At 42.3% G+C, this 18667-nt stretch overlaps 1 protein-coding gene across 1 annotated transcript; it reads right to left on the reverse strand.

Annotated features, from left to right (window-relative positions):
• Positions 1–2983: 2983 nt before the first annotated feature.
• Positions 2984–4204, reverse strand: TFDP3 (transcription factor Dp family member 3). The gene has a single exon (XM_032260280.1). It carries the CDS (start codon positions 4202–4204, stop codon positions 2984–2986), a length of 1221 nt encoding a protein of 406 aa, XP_032116171.1.
• Positions 4205–18667: the final 14463 nt, after the last annotated feature.

Raw genomic sequence — 18667 nt, forward strand, 5'->3', positions numbered from 1 at the left:
CTTGAGACCAGTATCATAAAAGAAATTTATTTCATACCATTTTTGCCAGGAAAGCAAATATCTTCCAAAGTATTGACTATCATTCTGTTGCATAGCAAGGATGCCCATTGTGCTTGTTAGAGTCAGGTTCTGCTTGAATGTTAGTCACAGAATTAAATTTAGAGTTGGAAGTATCTCTTGGAGATTCCCTGCCCATTTAGTAGATGCAGAAACTGAGACTGTGAGGAAGGAAGGGATTTGCTGAAATTGCACCTCCAGTTAGTGGCAGAGCTGGGACTAGGACACATATCAGTGCCAGGCATTGCTGGTGTGTGGGAAAAATGCCGAAAAGACCTGAATGAAATGAATTGCAGTCATTTCTCTGTCTACTACATCTCCATGGGCCACATGTTAATGGCTCATCTTTTATTTGCTCCCCTGAGAACTGACTCAAAGGCAAAGCCAAAATGGGTATTTTAATGCAAAGCACATTAGGAGGCCAGAAGGCAAAAGGAGGTACAGTCTGGAGCTGCTGGCTGCACTTGGCTGGGAAGGCTTTGCTGCAGGCCTTAGGAGACTGCTCATTCGATGCTCTAGGTGCCAACACCAAGAAGAGGCGAGGCCAAAGGCTGAACGCTGGCTATGGCAGTGCCTACCCCTTCATGGAGTCCACATCTGACAAGCAGGGCAAGTGGGGTTATGTGACATGTCCCTTGGAGGTGAGGAGCAGCCCTCTCAGTGACCCAACGTTCCTCAGAAATTTTTAGGAACTAAAAGCCTTCCAAAGTGGGGCAACTATGGTAAGGCTTGGTGCAGGTATAAAAAAAAAAAAAAAAAAAAAAAAAAAAAGGCATGTGTTTTTCAGCATGATTTGGAAAAGTCTTCAGACAGGACATGAGGGAACGGACTCAAAAACAAGGACCAGCCAGTGCCATCACTATACACAGGTGACCCTGGTAGTGTCTTCTCTACTCCCAAGACTACTCAAAACCATCTCTTAGATGTCCTGAATGTTGCTGATGAGAATTTCACAGCCTCTATGAAATTCTCAACAGCAACATACAGGGCATCTGTTCCTCAAAGGCTTAATATAGAGTTACCATATGACCCAGTAATCCCACTCCCAGATATACACATACTCAAAAGAACTGAAAGCAGAGACTTGAACAGATATTTGCATGCTAATGTTCACTGCATTGTTACTCACAATAGCCAAAAGGCAGAAACAACCCAACTGTCCATCAAGAGATGACTGCATAAACAAAAAGACCACTTTTTGTTTATGCAGTCATCTCTTGATGGACAGTTGTAACAATGGAAAGTTACTCACCCATAAAAAGGAATGAAGTACTGATCCATGCAACAACATGGATGAACATTGGAAGTATTTTGCTAAGTGAAAGAAGTCAGTCACGGCCATATGTGGTGGCTCACACCTGTAATCCCAACACTTTGGGATTGCTTGAGCCCAGGAGCTCGAGACCAGCCTGGGTAACATGATGAAACCCCATTTTCACAAAACATACCAAAAAAAAGAAATTAACTAGGTACGGAGTAGCTGTAATACCAGCTACTCAGGAGGCTTAGGTGGGAGGACTGATTGAGCCTGGGATGTTGAGGCTGCAGTGAGCCATGATCTTTCTACTGCACTGCAGCCTGGGCAATAGAGTGAGACCTTGTCTCAAAATAATCATAATAGCCATCCTAATGGGTGTGAAGTGGTATTTCATTGTAATTAACTACCTGCCCTCTTTTATGGGTCTTAGGGTCTTACTTTCACAGTGATTACCTTAGTGTCTATTTTTTCTTGGAACTCTAGACAGGTCTGCATATGGTTGGAAAGACGACCCTTTGTGAAACTGTGCTTGAAGAAAGCAACAGCTCCCTCTGCTGCCCCCAGCCACAATTTTGGTACAACTTTCTCATATTAATGAGCCAAGATCTCCCTACCTAAATTCTGACCCAGTTTCTTCTCACCATACCATGATATTGCTATAGGCTCTACCACTATTCTATCTCACAAATTTGAAAGAAGAAAACCTATTCATCTTGCTTGCAGCCAGCAAATGATTCCTGAATAGATAGATATGCCTTGCTTGCCAGCTGGGAACCTTCAGCCATCCTGTCTTAGTTCGCTTTCTGCTCCTATAACAGACTGGGTAATTTATAAAGAAAATAGATTTATTTGGCTCATGGTTCTGGAGCCTGAGAAGTCCAAAGGCATAGAGCCAGTGCATGCTTGGTACCCAGTGAGGACCTTCCTGCTGTGTCCTAACATGGCAGAAGGGCAAGCAAGCATTCAAGACAGAGAGAGGACTAGGGCTGAAATTATCCTTCTATCAAGAGTCTATTCCTATGATATCAGAATTAATCACTGATGAGGGCAGAGACCTTATGGCCTAGTCACCTCTTAAAGGCCCTACCTCTTTTCTTTCTTTCTTTCTTTTTTTTTTTTTTTAAGATTGATGGTGTTAATTGTTTAGAAAATAGAATTCTGCTGTATGCTTGGGGCTCTGGACACTGCACAACTGAATAAATGTGAAACTCAGAGTCTCGCTATGTACCAGTGGGGGTGCCATCCAAACCCACAGCAAATAAATGGCATTCGGTACTCACTGTGCACAACAGGAGAGCATTTTATTTTCATTGATGTGGATGAAGTACAATTTCTTCAGCAAACTCAGCAAAAACTGTTAAAGGGCAACAATGAACTCTGCATTTAAAGAAAAACAGAAAATGAAAACACAAAATCCTAAAAAGTAAAGGCTCTATGTCAGCACACTGGTATGAAAACACCCATCAACAGCACATCTTAATCATACGGGAAACAATCCTTGCTTATCAGAGGTGCCTATCTAAATTCCATAGCTTACGAATATCTTCTTGGGAGTAGGCCAAAAAGAAACAGAAAACCTCACATTAAAAAAAAAAAAAAAAAAAAAAGTTTCTTTTCCCTAAATGTCCTAAATGTTTTACTGAAGCTAAATTTGAAGAGGAGAGGACGTCAGTCATACTCATCATCATTGAAGTCATTATTGCTGCTGTCATCCTCCTCCTCCTCAACCACCGTGGTCTCCACCCTGAAGCCACTGCATTGAATCTCGCTGGAGCTTGCGGCCAGCATCCCATCCGCAGCATTGGTCGGATCACTGGCAGAGAGCTGCATGTCATTAGACGTGGAACCTGCCATCGTGAACACACCTCCAAAAGTTCCCTGAGCCATTTCTGTCACATACGGCTCCAGAGCCTTTGGGACCAAACTTCTGGCCAGTTTAAGGTCTTCGGCAGAGCAGCTCCCAGACTCAAGCCCTAAAGTCATGCCCATCCATTTAAGCACTTCTGTGTAATCGTGGACTTCAAATGAATCTTCAAAATGAAACAGATAATCAAATCTGTCGTTGGAGATGCTGCAGTTAATGACGCTCTTCTTGCTGGTGCTGACAGTCACAAAGGGCAGGTGGATGACTGAGCTGGGCGGTGGCTGCTGGCTGCCCTGTTCCTCCGCATACCGGTTTTTCTGCACCAGGTTCTTGAAGGCAATTTGCTGTAGAATAAGTTGTTGAAGTTGAGATTCTTTCTCCTTTATTCTTTCAAGTATTTTCTCCCTTTCTACCTGTAAGCTTTGACAGTCCTGAGCCGAACTGGTGGACAGACCAATCAGACCAATCCACTTGAACATCTTCCCCTCCCTGGAAATGATGTTCATGGCCATCAGCACGTTTAAGGCATCATAGATGCGCCGTTTTACGTTCTTCAGGTCACAAGCTAACTCGTGTGGTGAGAGGTGGTTGTTGGCAGCTTTGAACTCGGCGACCAGCTCACCCACCACTTCCTTAGAGGAAGTGGTCCCTTTCTTCTGCACCTTCTCCCAGACCTTCATGGCGAAATGTTGCAGGCCTATGCCATCCTTGTCTATGTTCCTGCGGCGTTGCCTGGCCAACCAAGGCAAGGAGTTGGAAGGCTGGTTCTGAGAGGCAAAGTGAGTGCTGGGTGGATTTAGGCTTCCTACCACAAGGATGTTTGATGTTGCCGGTCTCTGAGGCGTACCAGTTGCCACTTGCTGCACGCTGTTGACAATGGACTCTCCAAAGGTTTTTGGCAAGAGCGGCCTCCAGAGCGGGTTTAGGGGGTAGGGCTGAACCTCCATGGGGCCTCTGGTCTGGTTCTGGCCCATTAAGACCTTGAGTTCTTTGTTAGCTTCAGTTATACTGATATCTTCTGCCATGTTGCCAGATCTGGGAAATGAATGCTATAAATGTTCACCCTACCAGAGAAGAAAAACGATTCTTCGTGGCCGAGACTCCGGCCGGAGCGAGGTACGCAGCGGGAGATGCGTGGCGTAACGAGCGCAGCGTGAGGTGCGTGGCGTAACGTGCGTGGCGTGAGGTGCGCAGCGTGGGGTGCGCGGCAGGCAGCCCTCCGAGCAGTGCGCCTGCGTGGATTTTTAACCCTTCAGCCCCTCCTCCTCCGGCCCTATGTCTTAATACTGTTGCAATGGTAATTAAGTTTCCAATGCATGAGGTTTTGGAGGATACATTTAACGCATAGCATATCCTAAAGGGACTGATGAAAATCAGATGTGTAGGTCTCTGCAGGCCCATCTATCATTTCTTCCCAGCCACTGTTTCGCAAGAAGCTGGATCTAGGCTCTTGCAAGGATTATATTTTCACCTGTTGGTCAAAAAGCTTCCTGTGGAAGAATCAAGTTTTTGTCTCTGTACCCAAACAGCTACACTAAGGCTTCCTGATTAGATAGAGTGGAGATGGTGAAAGGAAGTTAACAATATACATTATCATTAATTTGTTGGGCTGTGGTACAATCAATAGACTAAGTCCACAGCCTTCACCTCACTTCAGAAGCTACGCACATTGCCAATGAGAAAGAGATATAAAGAGAAAACAGGACAAAGCCCAGAATAAGCAGACGCGTGTGACAGTCTCTTTCTCCCACCCTCCCTTGGTCTCAACTCTGCCTCACTCACCAGGAGTCCTAATAACCATGCTACAAAGGCTCTGTGTCTTTAGGCCTGCTTCTCACCAATTTCCTCTAGAACCTCGTGTGGTGGAGGAAATAGGAATGTAATTGCACACATGCATACACCTCAGCCTCAAACACACAGAGATGCTGACTCACTCAACTCGGGCTGCCATAACAAAATACCATAGACTGGGTGAGTAAAACAATAGACATTTATTTTCTCATAGTTTTGGAGGCTGGAAGTCCAAGTTCAAGTTTCCAGCAGGGTTGGTTTCTGGTGAGGGCTCATTTCCTGGCTTTCAGATGTTGGCCTTCTCACTGTGTCCTCACATGGCAGTGGGGCTTGGGGATATCTCTTCCTCTTTTATAAGGCCATGTCCTATCATATTTGGGATCCACCCTTATGTCCTCATTTAACCTTAATTACCTCCTAAAGACCGATCTCCAGAAACAGTCAAATTGGAAGGTAGGGCTTCAACATATGAGTTTTAGTGGGTAGGGTGACAAAATTCAGTCTATAGCATTTGCTAAACAGAACCAGAGCTGGACAATAGTGAAAGAATAGTAAAATTGAGGATTAAGAGTTCAACATATACATTTTAGTGGGTAGGGGGACAAAATTCAGTCTATACCATTTGCCTAACAGAACCAGAGCTGGATGGTAGTGAAAGAGGTAAAACATATTATTCAGGAACTATTGCAATTGGGCAAAGAGACCTCAGGATAGAACTGGGCTCAATTCTTTTTTAAGGCAGAGTCTTACTCTGTCACCAAGGCTGGAGTGCAATGGTGCGATCCAGGCTCACTGCAACCTCTGCCTCCCCAGTTCAAGCGATTCTTCTGCCTCAGCTTCTGAATAGCTGGGATTACAGGTGCCTGCCACCACACCTGGCTGTGAGCCACTATGCCCGGCCTGGGCTCAATTCTAAATGCAGTAAAGGCAAGAGGATTGTAGCCAAGGAGCAGAGTGAAGTGGTCAGTGGATGAAAAATTACTAAGAAGAGACATCAAGGGTAGGTGAATTTTTGTTTAACCAACTTAACAAGATTCTTGCTAAAGGCAGGCTGAGGTGATCAGATATCAACGGTCAGGGTGAAGAGTCTGATCAGATATTAAAGGTGATTGGATATCAAGAGCAGGGGATTCTCATTAAAGTAACTTAAACTAAACTCTTGCTAAAACTAGACTCAGCAAGGATGGGGTCAAAAAGAGAGCTTCAGGAGCCTATCTAAAGTTTAGTTAAGGAGAGAGTTTTAATCCCTCTGGTTTCCCCAGATTTATGTTTTCTCACATGCAAAATGTATTCATTCCATTCCAATAGTCCCCAAAGTCTCCACTCTTTCCAGCATCAACCTTAAAATCTAAAGTCCAAAGTCTCATCTAAATAGCATCTAAATTATATATTGGTGAAACTCAAGGTAAGATTCATCCAGAGACAAAATTCCTCTCTAGCTGTGAACCTGTGAAACCAGACTAGTCATGTGCTTCCAAACTACAATGGTGAAAGAGGCATAGGATGGACATTCCCCTTCCAAAAGAAAGAAGGAAGAAAATGGTAGTGAGTCCCAAGCAAGTCCAAAACCTAGCAAGGCGAATTCCATGAGATCTTAAGGATCAAGAATAATCCTCTTTGGTTCATCACTCTACCCACCACTTAGTTGGCAGTGCCACCTTCATGGCTCTGCTAGGGCCCTGCCCCTTCAGTTATCAGGGAGGGTCCAGCCCAAAGGATTGTCTATAAAGGCTGCCTTGCTCCTCAGGCACAGGGCAGGGTCATCCCAGCCCACTGAAACTGGAGAGGCGGTATCACCCTTTGAAACTGAGGTAGAAACAACCTTGCCCCCTGGGCCTGTGGCAGAAGTGTCAGCCCTGATTATCTATAAACACCTTCATGGTTATTCTCATTTTTCCTTGAAGAACAGTACAATTGGCAGCCAAATAGCTAAATGGTCTACTCCTGAGAATCCAAGAACTTCAAAAGTCTTCCTTCATTTTGTGTATCTTTCTCTGTCTCCGTTCGTTCAAACTAGCAGTGTTTTTTGCTGATATAATCCCACTTCTATTCCTGGCGTCTGCTGAGATGGCTAATTAAATGCATGAGTCCCACCCACAATCTCTTTATCAAATGGTTGTTCAGCTGTAGCGTTAGTGTTTTCTTCAGAACAAGTTTCATTTTTTTGCAGTATGGATAGGCTGAGAATTTTCCAAGTCGTTAAGTTCTGGTTCCTTTTTGGTTAACAATTTCTTCTTTAAAGAGCAGAAGATCAAACACTGCATGTTCTCACTCATAGGCGGGTGTTGAACAATGAGAACACATGGACACAGGGAGGGGAGCACTACACACTGGGGTCAGTTGGGGGGAAATAGGGGAGGGACGGTGGGGGGTGGGAAGCTGGGGAGAGATAGCAAGGGGAGAAATGCCAGAAGTAGGTGATGGGGAGGAAGGCAGCAAATCACACTGCCACGTGTGTTCCTAAGCAACAATTTTGCATGTTCTTCACATGTACCCCAAAACCTAAAATGCAATAAAATAAATAAATGGGAAAAAAAAATTTCTTCTTTAATTCCTTTCTCTCCACTTGCATTTTACTATAATTAGGAGAAACCAAGCCAATCCTTCAACACTTTGCTTAGAAGTCTCCTTTTAGCTAAATATCCAATGTCTTGCATGTTCTAACTTCTGCAAAACAGTAGGACACAGTTCAGCCAAGTTCTTTGCCACTGTATAATAGAAATCACCTTTCCTCCAGTTTTCAATATCATGTTCTTTATTTCTCTGTGAGACCTCACCAGGAATTCTCTAACTGTCCATATTTCTAGTATGTGACACAAGACTCTAGCCTTTTACCCGTTATCCAGTTCCAAAGCCACTTCAACATTTTTAGGTATTTTTTTACAGCAGCACCCCACTTCTCAATACCAAAATTTGTCTTACTGTGTTTGGGCTACCATATCAAAATACTGTAGACTGGTGGCTTAAACAGCATATATTTATTTTCTCACAGTTTTGGAGACGGGAAAGTCTAAGACCAAGCTTCTAGCAGGATTTGGTCTCTGGTGAGCACCCTCTGTACTTTGCAGATGGCTGCCTTTTCACTGTGTTCTCACATGAAAAAGAGAAAGAGAAAGGAGGAGTAAAATAAAGGAAAAGAGAGAGAGAGAAAGAGAGAGAGATTTCACTTATTATAAGGATATCATCCTATAAGATTAAGATTTCACTCTTATGATTTCATTTAATTTTAATTACCTTCTAAAGACTCTATCTCCAGATATAGTTAAATTGGGAGTTTGGATTTCAGCATAAGAATTTTCAGAGTATGCAATTTAGTTCATAGCAGGTGCTCTACTGGTTTTTTCCTCAGTGCCCTGTGGTAGCTGCAGACAGGTAGGCTTTGCTCAGCTCATTAAGCATTGGCAGAACTTCTCAGAGACTTTGCTCAGAAAGTAAGGCCCCAACAGAGCAAAAAATGGCTCCTGACATCTAAGTGTTGACATGCTTACCAAGCCTCATCCAGGCTTCCCACTCTAACATTTGAGAGGCACAGAGCAAGAATAGAAACAAGGCGTATGCCTGATAATTTAAAATTATAAGTCAAAGCAAAAAAAAATTAAATAAAATATGTTCTATCTTCCATTTTGACAACTATATATTTATAAAAGCAAAATCAATAAATATCTGTAAAGTGATGGTTTTAATACTATTGAAAGTCAGCACAATATCAAAGATGACTGAATTTAATTATGACTGCACATCTCAGTCATAATTAAATCTCAGTTATTATGGGCTAGCAATATATGGATGAATAATAATGTAAAGATATACATATTTCAGGAATTATTTTGTATTCCATAAAATTAATTTTGTCACCTTCAGCAAAAATCACTGTATGTGTTATTCATTTCTGTAATAGTAAATTTTTACATAAAGTATAATTTTCAGTAATGATCCAAAGCAGAGGTCAGCAGACTTTTTCTGTTAAGGGATAGATAGTAAAAATTTGAAGTTTTGCAGTTACCAGACAGTCTCTATTTCAACTACACTCTGTCATTGTAGTACAGAAGCTATAATACTCACTATGTAAACAAATGGATGTGGCTGTGCTCTAATAAAACTTTATTTATAAAAATAGGCAGTCCACTTGTGGGCCATACCCCTGAGCTAAATGAGTAAAACATAAAATGTAGGAGACATCAGCAAGATGGCAGAGCAGGAAATCCAGCCCTCCTTGCCCCACAAAAACAATGATCTAATAACTACCCACAGATGCAAATAGCACCCAGGAGTTTTCCCATGGCTCAGCAAAGTAAAGGTTTATCTAGTCCTACAGAGCAAAGCAACCTCTCAGTACCTAGAAGAAGAGAGGAGGACAGATTTAGGAAGAGACTTTTCCTAACTTCTCATGGCAAAGGAATCACACACATTTTAGCCCAATAAAAGGGAAGGTAGCTTGTCCTAGTGGAACAAAGGGTGGCTTGGCAACCACATGAATTCCAAAACTTGCTGTGTGGCTTGGGGAAAGTTGCTACAGGCCGGGTGTGGTGGCTTATGCCTGGTCTTGATCTCCTGACCTCAGGTGATCGCCCTTCTCGGCCTCCCAAAATGCTGGGATTACAGGCATGAGCCACCACACCGGGCCTGTGGCAACAAATTCTTATCCTCTTCCTGCCTTGACCACCACCAATCCCAGAGACTCCTGGGACCTTGGGAATGTTTTCTGATATTGCCAAGACCAGCCTGGCCAATATGGTAAAACCCCATCTTTACTAAAAATAGAAAGAGTAGCCAGGCACGGTGGCAGGCACCTGTAGTCCCAGGTATTTGGGAGGCTGAGGCAGGAGAATCATTTGAACCTGGGAGGCGGAGGTTGCAATGAGCTGAGATTGCACCACTGCACTCCAGCCTAGGTGACGGAGCAAGACTCTGTCTCAAAAAAAGAATTCGATGCTACAAAAAATAACTTTTCTCTGGGGAAGGAGAGACGTGGTGAGAGCTGTCTTCAAATACTAAAGAGCCATCCTGTAACAGAAAGCACAAACTTGATCTTTGTTACTCCAAAGGAAAAAATTAGAAACGGCAGGCAGAAGTTATACAAATGCTGGTTCCAGCTCAATTTAAGAAAGTCATTGCTAATGACTTAAGTGGTTCAACAAAGAAAAGGGCTATTCAGGCAGCTGTAAACTCCCTGTGCAGTTAGTGTTCAAGTAGAGGCTGTGTGTCTATCTGCTAGGATGCTACCAATAATTTTATTGGCCAGATGGACAGTTGGGATAAATGTTCTTTCTAAAGATCCTTGTAACACCATAGGAGTCTCTATGCATGAATGGGACAATATCAAATTTAAGTGGGCTCAATCTCATAGGGCCTCGACTCACTTTACAGAATTAAAAAATCTGATTACTGCAATGGCATGCCACTTTGGGATTATGTCATTGTATTTCCTTCAGCAAGCTCAAAACATTTTATGTGTCTCTTTTCTATCATCTGGCATTGTAAGCAAGGCATGATTCTCTACTGATTGTGAAACAAAGGTCCCCAAAAGATGTGACTTCCGGGGGTCATACTGAATTTGTAGGGGAATTTAAAGCAGAATACAAGTTTCCTGACTCACAGCCCAACTCCAGTGACAGCCCTCACAATGCAAAACATGCTCCATTGCTCTGGGATAGAAGAGGCTCACTTGACCAATTTGGAAATCCTCTCACTGTGTTGAGATGAGTAGAAAACAGAATGTGGACTTTCCAAGTTCAAAGTCTATTTCCTACCGGGAAAATGAGACAACTGGTTTGTAGTTAAAGAAGATGGATCCTAAGGGATCTGTGACAATGAATTGCTTTTCTAAATTCGCCTTTTAGAAATTTAAATACACATTCATCAGAAACATATAGATTGGATATACAAAAACGTGGGATGCTGTTGGATTGGCAAACAATGAGAGAACCTTAGAATAATGGGATAGAAGGGAGTTCTAAATGTTTGACTATCGATTCTGTCTTCCCTCTATCCTAGCTATCTTGCCTCCATCAAGCAAGAACTGTGTAATGAGGGCCTATTGTGTTATCAGCACCTGCTGCGTTGGGTGGCAGTTAACAAAAAGCAGGCCAAGAATTGTTAGGTTTTCAGTAAGATAGTCATATTATGCTGAAGAAGATATCCTATGGGCTAAACCTGGTCTAGTGACATGCAACTACAAGGAACATCAAGGGTCCAAACTGCAATTAACTGTGAACCCCATTGTCTTCTGGGAAATAGAGAAAACTTCCATTGTGCACACTGAGTATTACAATACAGGGTTGGAGTGGGAAGGGTGGGTATGGGAGGTACAGAAAACATATGAACAGGGACACCTCAATTAAATGGCTTGCTGTTAATTTACTTTTCTGATTGTCTACAAATAATCCATTTTTACATTAAAGTTAACTGGAACAAAAATGTGGCTATATCAGAGGCCTTAAAGATGCCTTGTTCAAGGCTGGGTATGGTGGCTCATGCCTGTAGTCCCAGCACTCAGGGAGACCTGGGCAAGAGAATCACTTAAGCCCAGGAGTTTGAGGCTGCAGAGAGTTATTATTGTGCCACTGCACTCCAGACTGGGTGACAGAAGGAGACCCTGTCTCTTAAAAAATAAAAGTGTTTGTTCAGTCTCTCAAGGCATGCGTGTGTGGGGATGTGTGTGTGTGTGTGTTTATGTGTGTGTTGGTTGATCATTCATCATGGGATATTTATAAACACAGCCCTTCACTAATCACAAGTTGTCAGTCTTATAACCAGACTGTCAGTCCTAGTGTTGGCTCACTTGGAAAGAGGCTCATGGAGACCCAAATCCAGGCCACCTCTGGAGCAGAGGCAGGCTTGGGAGAAATCAAATAGTTTCTTCTACACTTCAAAGGGGCAGAAAGCAGACTGGTTTTAAGAATCTAAGAAGACTAAAATGGATTTCCGTAAGAAAATTTAATTCAAGTTGTAAGGAACTGGAACTGTTTTAGAAAATCAGTCAAACAATTGGAAAGTATGGACCACAGATTTTTAAAGGTGCTGATAAAATGTAAAATCTGAAGGATGACTGTACCTTTTCATTCAAAGAATAAATACAGATCACAGGTTAAGAATATATTTTGCATAAATTTCTATAATAGAAAATGGGAAAATTTAAAAGCTTTTAATGTTTTAGGGAAATTAGAGGTAAATATTGGACACAGGAAAGGGAGCATCACACACTGGGGTCTGTTGGGGGGCAGGGAAGGGACAGAGGGGTGTGGGGAGGTTGGGGAGCGACAACATGGGGAGAAATGCCAGATATAGGTGACAGGAGGAGGAAAGCAGCAAACCACCTTGCCATGTAAGTACCTATGCAACAACCCTGCATGATCTGCACATGTACCCCAGAACCTAAAGTACAATTTAAAAAAATGAATGGGACAAATAAAAGTATATTCCTAGTAAAAAAAAATTTTAAGTATTTATAATGGAATACTAGATAGCTGTTTTTAAAAAGAATGACATCTGAGTGAAGAATATAGGAATCATTTGATGTTGTTTTAATTTAATTTAATTAATTTATTTTTTTGAGATGGAGTTGTGCTCTTGTCGCCCAGCCTGGAGTGCAGTGGTGCAATCTCGGCTCACTGCAATCTCCGCCTCCTGGGTTCAAGCGATTCTACTGCCTCAGCCTCCAGAGTAGCTTGGATTACTGGCACCTGCCACCATGCCCAGCTAATTTTTTGCATTTTTAGTAGAGATGAGGTTTCAACATGTTGATCAGGCTGGTCTTGAACTCCTGACCTCAGGTAATCCACCAACCTTGGCCTCTCAAAGTGCTGGGATTACAGGTGTGAGCCACTGCGCCTGGCCTGTTTTAAGTTCCAGGATAACTGTGCAGGAAGTGCAGACTTGTTATATAAGTAAATGCGCCTATCAGCCAATCACGTAGATATTAAGCCCAGCATGCATTAGCTGTTTATCCTGATGCTCTCCCTCCCCAAGCCTCCCCAGCAGGCCCTACTATGTGTTGTTTCCCTCCCTGTGTCCATGTGTCCATGTGTTCTTGTTGTTCAGCTCCCCCTTTTAAGTGAGAACATGCAGTATTTGGTTTTCTGTTCCTGTGTTAGTTTGCTGAGGATAATGGCTTTCAGCTCCATCCATGTCCTTGCAAAAGACATGAGCTCATTCCTTTTTATGGCTGCATAATAAGAATATAGGAATTATTTGAAATATTTTTGCATCTAAGTCTGAAGTTATTTCAAAATATAATTTGTTAAAATAATACTATAAATGTTCATCAGAATATACAAACAAGCAAGTTCATAGCAGCACTATTCATAATAGTCTTAAACTGAATGCCCATCAACAGTAAAATGGAAAAAGTAATGTGTCATATTTCAATAACATGGAATGCTAAACAGCAGTGAAAAAAGAACAAAATACAGCTACACAAGGTGGATAGATTTCACAGACACTGAGTGGAAGAAACAAGACACAAAGATACATATTATATGATTCTATTTATGTGGAGTTCAAAAAAAGACAGAACTAATCTCTGGTGATGGATGGCAGAATGGAGATTATCTTTGGGCAGGGTGTGTTGACTTGATGGAGGGGCTGTACATTTCCTGGAATTATCACAATTCGTGGAGCTGTAAGGTGGAATTTGAGCAAACTGGACTTCATAAACAACAATTCAAACTTTTTCAAAAGGAACAAAAGGCATCATACTTGATATCTCCATCTTTGGCTCCTCTTCCCCTATTTGTGATTCCTCAGAGCCATCATCTCCTATTTTATCCTTTTCTGTGTTCTGGTTTCTAACAAAGACAGCATTTATTATCATAGTATGGTAGTGTGGGCTGTGCACCTGTATGTCTGTTTCACCAGGCTGTAAGTTCCTGGAGGACAGGGAGCACATCATAATCATCTGATCCCCAGTACATGGTAGATACCTAGTCCCACGTCTTAGAGATCTTACTCGGGCCCTTCCCTGGATGTAGCCCTCATAGAAGCAGGAATCCACTGGACCAAAAGAATGTACCCAACCAGAGTCCATTCCCTTCATTTCTAGTCCATGCTCTGGCTACCAGGGTCCTGGGAATTCTCTGGCTAAATGGCCTTGTGCCTGCCTCCAGGGCCTGTGTGGCTCTCTGTCCCCAGTCCATCCTCCCAAGGGTGGAACCCCTTAGACAGGAGGACCAGGGTGTTTACCTGCATGTGTGAGAGGTCCCTCATAGTACAAGATGGAGTTGGAGTGGAAGAGAAGGGGGTCAGGAAGTCAGGCTTGGAGCTGGGAGCCTAGGACCATCGCATCTGTCCTGTCATGTTTTGGCATGAAACTCTGAGAAATTCAAGAACTGAAAATTTGATCCTGGCTTCCTGATCATTATGAAGATATGCTTTGTCAAGGTAGGAGAACAGAACACATTTTATTAAATGCTGTTAATGTATAACTTGCAAATCTTCAGACATATTGTAGGTGGAACTGAGTCCCTTTGTGCATTTGCCACGGGCCCCACATATGTTATGAGCAGGCTTGTCTGACATGTAGTAGCTACTCAATGCATAATTAGCTAAATGGATAGCATGGGCTGCTGTTCTCATTTCAGATTTGCATTTCTACCACTGGCTCTAAATGTGATTGCATGAGTAAGTCCAAGCCACTTATTCCAGAGCAATTCATATCACTGATAATGGCATACTAAAGATGACTACATTTTTGGTTAATCAACCTAACCTGCCTATTCCCACTACCACCACCCAAATACACACAAACACCCATGATAAAAGTTTTGCTGTATTTTCTGTTTATCACCTTCAAGGATTGTTCTAGCCTAGAACTGGGTTTGTTATTCCTACTTTATGATCCTTTATGCAATCAACCGGCACATATAAAGTCTTTGGATTTTTTTTTCCCGTTTACTTGTATCCAGGGGCTTTAAACAGAAGGTTGCTGCGGCAGATCTTCTAGCCTCTGAGCAAGGCAGGCTCTACTCGGCTTCTGATTGCTACTTCTAGGTTTGGGGCATGTGTAGAAAGCTTGCATTTTGATCAAGGTTTTAGAGGTGGTAAGAGGTATACCTTGGCAGAGAGGAAAAGGGAAGACATTTGAAATAGAGGACTTGGAGTCTGCACAGATGCAGTAATAGAATAACATGTTCTGGGCAAATGACAGGAAGCAGAAGAGATTGATGAATGCAGAGTGTCTGTAAGGGCATCTGACTGGTTCATAGGCATGTCCCCAGCACCTAGCTCAGTGTGTAGCAGGTAGTAGGTACACAATAAGCATGAACTGGATGAAAAAAATTAAATGAATCTGTGATGTGGGGAATGCAGTTGTTTAAAAAAAAGAGTCTGAGGTGTTTGTTTGGACTTGGTGCTGAAGGCATCAGTAAAGTCACTGAAAGTTCTTGAGCAGAAGAGTGACTTGGTAAATAAAGTGTTTTAGGAAGATGTGTTGGACATAAAGGAGATACTAGAGGCAAGGAGTTCAGGAATAGAAGGTTTCGGTGGTTTGTCCTGCTTTCCCTAGTGTCATGTATCACTTCTATGATTTTTATCAAATGAGATCTCAATGCTGGATGGAAGAAAGAGCAATTGTGAATCATCATTCCGTTTTCCATGTACTAGATTTTGCATTAGCTCCTTATCACAGGGCCTGGATTTGGAGCCATATGCCACATGACAGGTTTTTCATATTGAATGAGTCATAGGACCTAATACTAAGGAGGCAAAGAGCTGCTCATCAGAGTAATCAAACCCAATATATGGAAAGGTGTTTATGACTCATCGCAAGTACCATTTCCTAGCATGCAATGTGAATCACCAAATGCACTTCACAGCCCAGTGTCTTTTGTGTCAGCCACTGGATTTCTGAAGATATGTTTCCACAGGACTAATTTGCAAACACACAGCAAATTCCAATAGGAGTATTCCATGAATGCCTTAAATTGTCAAGAGCTCCCCATCCAATTTACTTGAACTAACAGAATTGGCACCCTTTGCAGTATTTGCACTGGAGCATGCCCACTGCTTGATCAAACGAGGTAGATACAAATGCATGTGTATTCTGGCAGCTCAGCAAAACCTGCATATTGTCCAGAATAGAGACAATGCAACTCTAGGTCTCATAGCCCAGAGACTAGGTTAATAACAAGAGCAGCTACCATTTATAGGCACTTACTATATGCCAGGCCCCAGCAGGCACTTTGTAGGCGTTATCTAATTCCATCTTCACAGCCACCCTGTTACGTATGGGTTTTTATTATTCAATTTTGCAGAAAACAGATGAAAATATTAAGTATATCAGAAAGACCAAGCTAGGACTCACACCCCAAATCTGAGCAATCACCAGAAGGACTGCTGCTTACTGGCTATAAGAACCTGGGCATGTCACTTAATTTTCCTGAGCTTCAGTTTCCCCATCTATAAAAAGAGAATATTAAATAATAGTACCTACCTCACAGAGTTGTTGGAAAGATCAGATTAGCAGACTGCCTGGTACCATGTAAACACTCAGTACATGGTAACTATCATCAGTGTTATTTTTTCAGCTTTATTGCAGCACAATTGACAAAAATTGTACGTATTTAACTTGTGTGCCTTGATTTTTTTTTTTTTTTTGAGACAGGTTCTCACTCTGTCACCCAGACTGGAGTGCAGTGGCATGATCTTGGCTCACTACAACCTCTGTCTCCCAGGCTCTAGCGTTTCTCCTGCCTCAGCCTCCTGAGTAGCTGGGCTTACAGGCACATGCCACTACCACCCAGCCAATTTTTATATTTTTAATAAAGACAGGGTTTCACCATATTGTCCAGACTGGACTCAAACTCTTGACCTCTAATGATCCACCCGCCTCAGCTTCCCAAAGTACTGGAATTAAATGAGTGAGCCACCGTACCAGGCCCAAAACTTGATGTTTTGATATATGTATACATTGTGAAGTGATCATCACAATTAATCTGTTTAACATATCCATCACCACACATAGTTACCACTTTCTTTTTTGTGTGATGTAAACACTTAAAATGTGCCTTTTTAGCAAGTTTCAAGTATACACTACTGCATTGTTAACTATAGGGATGGTGTTTTACAGCAGATTTCTACAATTTACTCATCTAGCGTAATTGAAATTCTATATCCATTGAACAAGAACTCCTCACTTTCCCCATGTCACAGCCCCTGGCAACAACTATTATATTCTCTGCTTCTATAAGTTTGACTATTATAGATTCCATATATAAGTGAGATCATTCAGTATTGATCTTTATGTGTCTGGCCTATTTCACTTAACACATTGTCTTCCAGGTTCATCCGTATTGTTGAAAATGGCAGGCTTTCCTTATTTTTTAAGGCCAAATAATATTCCATTTTATAAATTTAGAATACATTCCCCACTGTTTCTTTATTCATTCATCTTTCAACCATACTTCACCACTAGGCTTATGGCTTCTACCTTTAGGAGGCATCAATACATCCTGGCTCTGTCACTCAGGTTGGACAGTTGCAAACCAGTTGGTACAAATACTAACAGTACTAATGCATGTGAGTTACTGCCACTCTCTGGACTTTATTATCCTAGGCACCATCTTAAGAACTTGGATTTCGAAAATTATCTTCCAGAGAAAAGAAGAACAAGGAAGGGTTGGGCATGGTGACTCACACCTGTAATCCCAGAACTTTGGGAGACCGAGGCAGGAGGATCACCTGAGCCCAGGAGTTTGAGACCAGCCTCAGCAACATAGTGAGGCTCGCATCTCTACAAAAATAAAAACTAAAAAAAAAGTAATAATAAAAACTAGCTGGGCATGGTGGTGCATACCTGTGGTTTCAGCTATTTGGGAGGCTAAGGTGGGAGGGCCATTTGAGCCCAGGAAGTAGAGGCTTCAGTGAGCTGTGATTGTGCCACTGCACTCCAGCGTGGATGACAGAGCAAGACCCTGTCTCAAGGAAGGAAGGAAGGAAGGAAGGAAGGAAGGCAGGCAGGCGGGAGGGAGGGAAGGAGGGAGGGAGGTAGGAAACTGAAGGAATGGTTTGAGTTAACCTAACTAAAGAGCAAAAGCAAAAATCCAGTCCATTCTCAATATGCTGTTGTAATTAAAAGCAAACATCCAGCCCAGTCCAAGAGACTAGATTATACTGTTCTATGTGAAAAAAACCAGCCAGAGCTGAGCTCACCAGATATAGCCACCACACCCACTGCACCTGGAAGCACACAAGAGAAACAAGTTCATCTGGCCAACCAAAGTTATTTGGCCTCGGTGTCTGGGCTTTTGCAGGTATTTTTATGCCTGATTTTGAAAAAGATGCCTTAGTCACCTCTGCCATCAAAGCCTACCCACGTTAGAAAACACCATCCATCTTCTTATGGCAATTTGGAATCATTTGCATGAGCTAGAAGCACATTAAGTCTGAAACCAATTGCTACCTTAGGCCCAGGTTTTCAGGAAATCAGGGATACTATTATTTTATTAGAGTTCACTTGTTAAGGGGAATGTATAAATATTTAGGATTTTAGAGAACAAATGTGTTACAAAAGTTTTGACAACTACAGATGATGGGTCATGAATCATAATGGCAGAGAGGGTGGGGCTGGCTAGCAGGACTGATTTAGCATACATTTTTGTCAGGAGTGGTCATCTCAAAACGGTTGGCATTTTGCTCTCTTGTTCTTTGTTTCTTCCTCTCTGCCCCTGCATAGATTTGAAGGCCCAACCTGAGTCTCTCTA

Source organism: Sapajus apella, unplaced genomic scaffold (genome assembly GCF_009761245.1).
Source record: "Sapajus apella isolate SASKATOON/1434 unplaced genomic scaffold, GSC_monkey_1.0 scaffold115, whole genome shotgun sequence".
Taxonomy (NCBI): Eukaryota; Metazoa; Chordata; class Mammalia; order Primates; family Cebidae; genus Sapajus; species Sapajus apella.